The following is a 10,803-nucleotide window of genomic DNA, read 5'->3' as shown; positions in this document are numbered from 1 at the left end:
GGTTTATTCCTGCTGCATCCCTGTGTTTCTTCACCTCAGCCCAGAATGTTGTCTGTTGTTTCCTCCACTGATAATGATAATAATAACAATAATTATATCAGTTGTGGATGGGCAATGTCCCAGAAGGCTTGTAAGCTCCTGTGCTTTAGTGTCTCCCCTACATTGAACAAATACATTTAAAGAAATGTCTCCAGGTGATCTGTAAACCCATTTGCTGATGAGATGGTGTCGCTCACACATTCTCCCTCCCTCAGGAGAGAGGTTCAGCTGTGCTGCCTTGGACTTGAATGTATAGCCAATGTATGGCTGGATGTGTCCGTCTGTCAGCTCTTTGAGCATGTCAATTTTTTTGCCATTGGGTTAATGACTCTGATGCAGACAGACTTAATAAGCCTCATTAAACAGTCAAGAGGCTTGAGCGGCTCCGTCTGTTCCCCCTCTGAAGCCTTAACAGCAGTCTGCACCTCGCTAATTATAGATTTTTTAAAAGGTGAGGTACATACGTAGGTGAGAGCTCAGCGCACTGAAACTTAAAAAAGCAAGCAAATTCGGGGACACCATAGGTACGCCTACACGAGATTCTGTGGGTCACTGTACACGGAACCTAAACATCTGCCGTGGAGCAGGGTTCACGTACCGTGGTGAGACTGAAATGAAAGTTTAATTTCTCCCATTGTTCCAGGATTCTGCACACAGCAGGCTCTATAGAAAGCCAATGTGTGGCAGTCTAATATGTCTCTGTCTGTGAAACAGGAAACAAATCACAGGTTTCTCTAACAAGAAAGGTGTTTTTGCAGGCAGAGCTTACGTCGAGCTATAGTGAGTGACACACACAGCGGAGGCGCTGCCGCGTGTGCAGAGACCACGTGTTTTAGGACACTCTCCTCCCTCAGAGTTACGTGTGCACCATTGTACACCCATGTCATCACAGATCTGTGCCAATGCCAAGCAGGTTCCCCCTCTTCCAAAGAAAAGCTAGAACTAATCTAGCATCCACTCCCTCCATCTCAAGAGCGACACATTTCCCTTGTCTTCACTAAAATACAGAATTACTACCACCACTACTATTGCTTTCATCACGAAGGAGCCAGTATTTGCTGCCACCAAATATCAGCCCCCAGTCTTTTAAAAAGTGTGTTTTTTTATAAATTCATTTGGCAGCACTGGAATCCAGGAAAGCAGCCGTACATGTCTGACCAGTGTGGTCACATGACAGAATGGACCAACGATTTACGATGGTCTTATTCATTTTTACCTCTGGCTTGTTTTTTTGTAGAAAATGACAATGTAGATTGCTTTGCTTGGTAATGTGACTTGACTTTTCATTGTATTTCTGAAACGTGCAGCTTCCTGTCAGACAACCTGTCGCACGGCTTCACTGATCTGGTTCACTCTCACCGCTCTCATAGCGTCGTTTTTGGCCACAGCAGACAGCTGTCTTCTGAGACACAGCTGTAAAAAGCCACCGTCCTCTACCTGCTCAGCAGCAAACAGCAGGCGACGGTCGGAGAGCAGCTGGAGAACATGGTGCAGCATTTAGCAGCTAAAGAGACAGATATTTCCCTCAGGAGGTGGTGGAGACCAAACACAGAGCTAAAAGAGAGGAAACACTGGATTTAGATTCATCTGGTGGACACAAACACGACTCCGAATGAATGATCAAGTAACTCTGTAACTGCTACATCTACATCATTATTAACAAGTATACTGCATACTGCATGTTTCCATGTACTGTTTAGCATAAGAAGTCTCATGAATATTTCTGTATTCCCAGCGAGTGATGCAGACTGAAACGATGAGCTGTGTCACAGCTCTCAGGCTTCTTTGTTTATTTGTTTGTTTGTTTGTTTGTTTGAAGAGGTTTCTAGGAACACTGATTTCATTTTGTCTCCGCTTGCGTCCTTAATCCTGTTAGGGAGCCCTTCATTATTACCTCACAAAATCCATAATACAAATGATGGTGACCTGCAAATTTTCTGGTCCTGAATGTTCCTTAAAGGTTGAATAAACAGCTCCAAACAAAGCCTGCTGAACGTTTCCCGTGGACGTTTCCCCGATGTTTATCCAACCTGACAGCAGCAGCAGCAGCAGCGAATGTCCCTACAGTGGGATGGTGTACTTTTATATCCACTGCCCCTGATCTGTTGTTAAGTGTGCCCACAGGCTGTAGCATCATGAGATTACGTCCCCGCCTGGATTTGTGTCACGCCGGGTTTTGGGATGTCTGACTTAAGATGTTGTCTGCCTCTAAAAGGCATGTGAGTGTCACAGCGATCAGTGTTGTGGGCTGCATTCAGAATCAGGAGGAACGTAACCACAGTGCAGGCGGGCTGAGGTGGATCTGCCCACATGTCATCATTCAGTGCCAGGCATCTAAATTAAGAGCATCAGTGAGCGATTAAATAAATGGTTTCTCTCTCCCTCTCCCTCTCTCTGCACTCATTTCACAGTAAATGGTTATTGATTGATGACAACTCAAAGGTGGACACAAACCTGTAGAGCGAACTACTCTGTGAAAGAAACAGCGTTGTTTTTCTATCACCACCCCGTGGACATATCTTCTCTCTCTTCTCCTCTTTCTACTCCCGTCTTTTCCTCTCCTCCACTCTCATCTTAATTTACCTTTTGATTCCTTCACTCTTTTTTGTCTCCTCTCCCCATCTCACCATCCACTCATCTCCTTTATTCTTGTTTCCTCTCCTCTCTTGTTTTCTCTTTATTTTCCTCCCCAGTCTTCCCTTTTCTTCATCTCCTGTCCTCTCTCCTTTCCTCTCCTCTTTTTGTCCTCTTAAGTCTTATTTCTTTTCTTATCCTTTGATCTCCTCTAGCCCAGTTTCTAGCCGTCTTCTTTCTTCTCCTCTTCTTCATTCCTCTTTTTCTCCTCTCTTTCATCTCATGCCCTCAGTAGTCCTCCCCTTCCTCCCCTTCCTCCCCTTCCTTATCCTCACCCCTGCTTATCTCCTCTTGTTCTTCTTCTCTCGTCTATCCTTGTGGCTTCCTCTCTTCTCTATTTCTTCTTCTTTTTCTTTTTGTCCTCTCTTCTTCCTCTTTTGCCATATCTCTCTTTCCTCCCTTTCTTCTTCTGTCCTCCCCAGTCTCCTGTTTCTTTTCTCTCACTTATCCTCTCCTGTCTTCTTTTTTGTTTTTCCTCTTCTTATTATCGTCTCCTCTCCTGCCCCCCTTCACCCCTGCATTGCTGCTTTTTTATCCTCCCTTTTTTATCCTCTCTTTCCTTTCCTTCCCCACTAGTCCTCTTCTCTCCTTTCCTTTTTTCATCTCTTTTTCATCCTTTTATTTCCTTTCCTATCTTCTATCTCCTCTCCTCTTGTCTTTCTTTTCCTCATCCCTGCATCTCCCTTTTTTCTTCCTCCTACACTCCCTCTCTCCTTTCTAATACCTTCCTCTCCTCTCTCACTTCATCTACCTCTCCTTCCTTCTCTCTCTTTCCTCATTTCCTGGCCTTTTTGTATGTGCTCTCGAGTCCCACTTGTCTTCTCCTTTAAACATCTCTTCCTCTCCCTCCTCTCCCTCTCTTCATCTCTTCTCTCTATTAGTCTCTCTCTCTCTCTCCTCCTCCTCCTCCTCCTCCTCTTCCAGCAGTAGAGAATCAGTGAGCAGCAGCAGCAGCAGCAGTGTCACTCAGCACGGCAGCGACTCGCATGAAAGTGAGGACCTCTTGTTTTTCTTTTTCTTGCCTCTTTGATTTTCTTTTCTTTTTCTTTTTTTTTTGAAATTTAGATCACCTCTTCCTCCTGCTCTCCCTTCTCCTTTTTTTTTATCTCCTCTTCCCATTCAGTCTTTTCAGTCATTTCTTCTCTACTTTTTAATCCTTTTTTCTGCCGTATTAATCGCTTTCGGAGTGCAGCAGAATGAGAGTACCATGCATTCCAAATCGGGTTTCTGTCCTTGCTCCAACTAGAGCATGAAGCCATATGCTTTTCTATTATTGTCACTGTTATTTTTATTATTCTTTTCATTTTTTGCATCTCATTCGAAGTAAGTAGGCCAGTCCTGCAGCATTAATATAGTATGTCCACCTCTGATCTCAGATGTGCTTGTGAATGGATATTTTAACAGGTATGAATTAATGTTTAAATCATGAAAATCCTTCTTTCAGAGGCAGAATGTGTTGCGGCAGATGAAGCAATTCGTTTTTTGGATGTAATATTTTGAAATATTGACCATAGCTGTAGGGCTGTGAGGATTTGAGCTGTTCATGTGTAATTTGTGTTTTGAGAGGGAGATAATTTGTACGTTGTCAGTGGTGACAATATTATTGGATGTTTTTTTTCTGGACACAAAGAGACAGATTTGAATTTTTCTTCTTGGCAGAATCTTTCACTGCCTTTACACTCTTTTTTTTTTTTTCCTTCTTCCCTTTGTCATATTTGTATTTTGTTATTTTCTAACTGACTGGCATAAAAACAGTCAGCGGTGAATGCACTGGAGGTAAAAAAACAAAAAAAAAACCAGGGATCATGACGTCGGTCATTTAACCAGGATGGACTTATCAGCTGTATTCACTCCTGTTCTGGCCACGATGCCGGCCTCTTTACCAACAAACTCTTCTTTGGAGAATGTCAGTCAGACGTCCTCCTCCTCCTCCTCCTCGAGATCTCCTCCTCTACCTCCTCACTCGCAGGTGGCGTCAGTGTTAATCGTGCTGGTGGTCACAGTAATCATCCTGGGGACCGTGGTGGGCAACGTGCTGGTCGTGGTGGCGGTGTTCACAAGCCGAGCCCTGAGGGCGCCTCAGAATCTCTTCCTGGTGTCTTTGGCATCAGCAGACATACTGGTGGCGACGCTGGTCATCCCCTTCTCCCTGGCTAATGAGGTGAGGAACCTGTTTGTTCAGGATCTACTCCAAGACTTAATTTTTAAAGCTGGTATTCACGTACAATCTGTACCTGTATATCTTCTCTGTTTTAAGGAAAACACATGTTAATACAGGTCCAACTGTAGATGGAACACATTGCCATTAGTTTGCCCAGACCACATCTGGAGGTGGAGGCTGGAGGCTCACATTGTGATCAGATCTCAGCCAGATGTTAATGACGTCTGCACAGTTTGAGTCCACAGCCATGCTCTCAGCTCCGTGAGGCTGTTGTGATAATCGTAAAGAAAAAATAATCAGTTAAATAGATAAACCAAAGTTTTGCACAAGCTAAAATTCGGATTTGAGAATTCAATGGCAATCCATCCAACAGCTGTGAGACATTTCACTCAAAACAGGAAATGTCAACATCGTGCAGCACAGGATCAGCAAAGTCAGTAGGCTTCATCCTCCAGGTGCCGTGGATGTTTGAGCAAAATTTCACTGCAATCGTTGCTCAAAAATTTCAGTCTGGGCCAAAGTTGTTTACCGACTAATAAAATTCCATACTACAAGCTGAAAAGTCAACAATCTCTGCTTCTTCCTGCTATTTCAAAATGACAGATTTCACAGAGGACGTGCCATGATTGCCAACAACTCCCACAGCTCCAACTGCCTAATTTGCTTCAGACACAATGCAGGCAGATTCAAGATAACAAGATGCTTATTAATACCAAGTGCAGATGCATAACTCATGATCAGATCTCACTGTCCAAATAATCCATCCACATAAAGATTGCAAGTTAAAACCAGCTGTAGACAGGGTCCACATAATGCACATACACATGCATCTTCTGCTATCGGAGAAGTCCATCTGCATTTGTACATAACACGCATCTGCTGTGAAAGTCTGCTATCCAGTGACAAAACCTAACTCACAAGTTTTATTTAACTTCAGCGCTTTAGTGACCCCTACTGGCAGCAGGTGATAAAAGGGTTTTTAAAAGGAGCTATTTGAAAGTTTTGCTATCGCTACATGGCCAACGTTAGCATTAAATGGTTTAGTCACCAGCCTAGAAGAAACACTGTGAGTTCAGCATTCTTATTAAGCAGCAACGAGACACTCTGTTGCGCTTAAGAGTCAGTATTGTATGAGGTTTTTGCTGCGAATTATGTTTTTAGAATATTAAAATTAACATTATGCCTTCTTCATCAAACAGATACTGAATATGTTCAGACAATTTAATGACATGTTTTATTCCCTTAGGCTTGCGAGGTTGACGTTTACCTGGTGTTTCCTCTCTCGTGTTATTTGTTGCAGATGTTAACATGTGAAATCGACCTGGAGATCAGACACTTTTCATGTCTGTAATTCTTTCTCTCTTGCTGTAGGTGGGCAAATACTTTAAGTTCGTCCAGGTTTCTCCTCTTCTCTGCAGGAAACCTTTTTAATCACACACATTCTTCAGCCAGTCTGGTACTTTGGGTCATCAAGTTTGTTTCCCCAGTTTTCCCACTTGAAGGACTGTTGGTATTATTGGTATTATACTAAAATCCCACCTAGATGAGGGCAAATCAATGGTTTTGACAAACTAAAGAAGAGCTGAGACTGCAGGGAATAAAAAAATTACATTTTGCACTGCAGTGACAGACCCAGCACAGCTACATTCCTCTACTGCTGGACACTACTGCACCTCCATCCAACAATTCACCGCACAATTTCTCACTTAAACTAGTGGCTGCTACTAAAAATGATTTTCATATTATTTATTATTTAGTCGTGCTAGTGGCGTGGGTGTAGGGATGGCAGCACTGGTCTTTCTTCAGTTACGGTTTCTGCAGGACGAGGCTGTAAACTCACTTTCTTTACCTGATTATTCATTCACTCTAGAAAAGCATTTATCACAAGTTCCCTGAGCCTAAGCCAAGCTGACATCTTCAGATTGCTTGTTTGGGACAGACCAACAGTCCAAAACTCAAAGATATTAAATTTACAATTGGGGCTAGAGAGATAAATTGTCTGGGTCAATATATCTGCCACAGAGGAAATGCAGATATATCCTCCTTACAGGAGTGTCTCCTAAAATAGTAGGGACTTGAAGTGGCGACGGTTGAAGTGGCGGTACGGCCGCCCATATAAATTTCAACGCATTGCTGTAGTAGTGGAAACCAAAAACATTTAACTATTAACAAAGGCTACATCACTGCTTCAGGAAACCGAGGTCACTCTGAACATTGCTACAATATGTCTCTGAAAAAGCCTCAAGAGCACTAGATATTTGATTTAGAAACAATTTGATATCAAATGAGGATATCCATCTGTTCAGCACCACGGAGAGCGTCATGGTTTTTATCAATACACAGCAAAGTTTAGATTGTGGGCTGGAGAGGGAGGAAGGCCAGTCAACAACAGTTTGCGCATTTTGGTCTTTTTGTTATCAAAGCAGTTAGCGGGTGGGTAGGAAGTGTAGACATATAATCTCAGTCATCGCATCACGCCGTAACTGTCCCTTCAGCCGTCGCTGCTTAAAGTGTGTGTGTCCCTACGGCGACAGGCGTAACGGACCTTGACTACATGGACTGTACCAAAAGCGATGTCCATACCTTCATTGCCATGGTTACTATAGTAACTGTCAAGGTTTAATTAGGTTTAGTCCCAAAACTATTTGGTTAGTTTGACGAAAAGATAGTGATTTGGGTTAAGAATAAGTACTTCCTCAACATTAGACGATCTTTGTTGTCATGGTTACAATAATAACAACATAAACTACTACTTTCACATGGGAATCGATTACCGCTCTCCTGCGGACTTTGTCGTTCTTTATACTACGTCACTTCTCCTCCCTTGTCATAATTACTACGGCCACTAGATGTCGCCTTACAAAACGTAACTACAGGTCATAATAATTTGCTGCACAAACGACCTACAGGCTAGTTTTTTTTCCAGGAGGAAAGTATTTGTGTTCATGTCCGCAAATAAGTGACAATAAATATCAAATAGCTTTGCCAAATAAATTTTTGGGGTCATGAGAAACAGTGTCGGAGATGTCCACCAGAGCTCAGTTGATCACAGTTCTTCAATAACCAGATTAAAAGGTTCCTTATCAAAAAATGGGAATTAGGAAGAATTTAGGAAACGGAAGCCAGTGAATGTTTTAGAGATAATGTAGATTATTATGCTTGTTGATTAACATTTTGCCAATTAGTTAGTTCAGTAAATTGTTCCAGTTGTAATGAAAAACTAATCTGGATTTCTTGGGGACACTCAAAGACAATATTTCCATCTCAGCCTTTTTCTAAACTTCAGCAGCTTCTCACCTCACAGCTCCACAACCATGAACTGGGAATGAACTTCCTGGACTTTACTCCTGTAAACAGACTCCATTTTCACACAAAAGCCCAAACTGTGGAGGAATTAGATGGATATTTCACAGTTTCTTGCAGCTGTGACAAGGATGTGACAAGAGGGTTGAGATGAAACCACAGGGGCAAACTCACTGCTAGATTTTCCTACAAATGAAATGCAGTCACAGCCGACGTGGCAGCAATGAGATATTGTATGAATTTTTATGTTGAGGTGAAATAATCCTTTAGGTGCGTCGCTCAAGGCCTCCATGACTGACGGGATCTGACTGGAATACAATATGAAATAAACACTTTTTCTTCTTCTTTCCTTCTTCTGCAGGTCGTCACTGCTGCTTAAATGAGTCATTAATATATCTTAATTGGTCTGTCCCCTCTAAGGTCATGGGTTACTGGTACTTTGGATCCACCTGGTGCTCCTTCTACCTGGCTCTGGATGTCCTCTTTTGTACTTCCTCCATCGTCCACCTCTGCGCCATCAGCCTCGACCGCTACTGGTCCGTCACTAAAGCCGTCAGCTACAACCGCAAACGGACACCCAAACGGATTAAAGCAATGATCAGCATCGTGTGGCTCATATCTATCGTCATCTCGTCCCCGCCGCTCCTCATGGCGCAGAAAGAGGAGGATTTTGAGAGGGAGGACGAGAATGACATGCAGAGGCAGGAGTGTCTCCTCAACAACCAGACGTGGTACATCCTCTCCTCCTGCCTTGTGTCTTTCTTTGCCCCAGGAGTCATCATGATACTCGTTTACTGTAAGATCTACCGTGTTGCCAAGCAGCGAGCCTCCACTGTGTTTGTGGCAAAGAATGTGGTGGAGCGGCAGCCGTCACAGTCTGAGACCTGCTTTGTGGGCACCACCAGGACTTGCCAAAGAAAGGGAGCCGGCTGCAGCAAATCCCAGTATGAACTGGACAGCCCACTTCCTGCCAACCGACACAGCTCTTCCAACAAAGACAGCAGCAGCAGTAGGAGAGGAGAGCTGGATGATATTGACTTAGAGGAGAAGATCTGCGAAGCTGACATAAAAACATCCTCCTCGTTTTCCTCGTCTCTCCGCTTCCCCAGAAGAGCTTGCGTGAGGGTGAAGACGGAGGAGGCGAAGGACACAGAGGGAGCGATGAGCAGGCTGAAGCCTCCTCCACCTGCTTCCTGTGCCTCTATATCATGGGCATCATCTGACCACCTCTCCCACCACTGCCTCCTCCCCTCCCCCGTGGCTCTCCGCAGCAGGCAGATGTCTCTGTCCAAAAACAAAGTAGCTCAAATGAGGGAGAAGCGCTTCACATTTGTTCTGGCGGTAGTGATGGGGGTATTTGTCCTCTGCTGGTTCCCATTCTTCTTCACTTACAGTCTCCACGCTGTCTGCAGAGAGAAATGTACGATCCCTGACACACTCTTCAACCTGTTTTTCTGGATCGGATACTGCAACAGCTGCCTGAACCCGATCATTTACACTATTTTTAACCGAGACTTCAGGAGGGCCTTCAAAAAGATTTTATTCCATACTCACAAACGAACATAAGATGTGAATGTATGTGTGTTTGTGTGAGTTTCTCCTGCTCAAACACAGACACACACTCACACGTAAATGTGTGCACACAGTTTTAATCCTGTTTTCCACTGTGCTGTCGTACTGACATTAAAGGGCTTGTCATACAGCCGGAGTATTGATTTATTATTCAGCTACTCACAAATGTATTAAATAATCATTTTCTATTCTAGTGTAAACAAACCAGAGGAAGATTACTATGACACACTGATGTTGTGAGAACAGTTGTTTCAAACTCTGCTTCTTTGATGCAATAACAGTTCAACATTACAACTTCTGCTTTGCCTGAACTTGAATGTTAATTAAGGGAAAACGGCCGCAGGGCAGTGAACTACGTCCCTGCGGAGCTCTGAGATGTCTGTGCACTGTAACAAGTGGGCTGACTGGCTTTGCAATCTAAATATTGGCCCATAAAAGCTGATCTATAAGGAACTGAGAAAAAAACACAATGAAAAATATACAATGAGTTTTAAATGGATTCCTGTCCCTCAGGGTGATTAAACACCAGTGGCACCTAAAAGTTTAAACTTTAACTTCAAGTAAAGGAATAAAGACGAGAGAGCCAAACCAAAGTTAGCAGTTTTTCACGCAGCAGCAATGCACTGTTGACACTGCACAGCTCGGGGGCAAAGGCATTAAAAATTCATGTGCTGCTAGCAGATGGGCTGAGCTGCTGTAAACAGAGAGCGAGCGGACAAAAGAGAAAGACGGGGAAAGGGAAGGAAAGAGCGAGCCCAACTACACCAGAGCCTCTGAATAAATATAATCAACCTCAGGCTTGTACAACGATGGATAATTATCCTCTGAAGCTCGGGATGAAATAACTGTGCCAGTTGCTGTGGGCTGGATGACTCAAAGCTCATGTCTCTACTGTCTCTGGAAAAACAGTAAAAAACCTGACGGAGCTGAGAGCTGAACCCTCACCTTACCTGGGAATAGCGGAGCACAGAATAAATCATTATTAGTTTAATCAATCCCTTCATGCAGACTGCAGAATAGTTTGGTGTGAGAGAAGATCATCAGCTGCTTTTAATTTGGGAAACGATAAAGTGAATAATCATGATGGTTTTATC

At 43.5% G+C, this 10,803-nt stretch overlaps 1 protein-coding gene across 1 annotated transcript; it reads left to right on the top strand.

Moving 5' to 3' along the window:
* The first annotated feature begins 4,454 nt into the window (after positions 1-4,454).
* LOC111656645 (alpha-2Db adrenergic receptor-like) lies at positions 4,455-9,839 on the top strand. The gene is made up of 2 exons (XM_023408445.2): positions 4,455-4,834; positions 8,558-9,839. Exons 1-2 carry the CDS (start codon positions 4,502-4,504, stop codon positions 9,701-9,703), a joined length of 1,479 nt encoding a protein of 492 aa, XP_023264213.1. The 5' UTR covers positions 4,455-4,501; the 3' UTR covers positions 9,704-9,839.
* The last annotated feature ends 964 nt before the right edge of the window (positions 9,840-10,803 follow it).

This window comes from Seriola lalandi, unplaced genomic scaffold (genome assembly GCF_002814215.2).
Source record: "Seriola lalandi dorsalis isolate HSWRI2012SDOR001 ecotype SW California unplaced genomic scaffold, Sedor1 jcf7180002054361, whole genome shotgun sequence".
Taxonomy (NCBI): Eukaryota; Metazoa; Chordata; class Actinopteri; order Carangiformes; family Carangidae; genus Seriola; species Seriola lalandi.
Note: the sequence above shows the minus strand (reverse complement) of the source record. Positions and strands in the feature narration are given on the sequence as shown.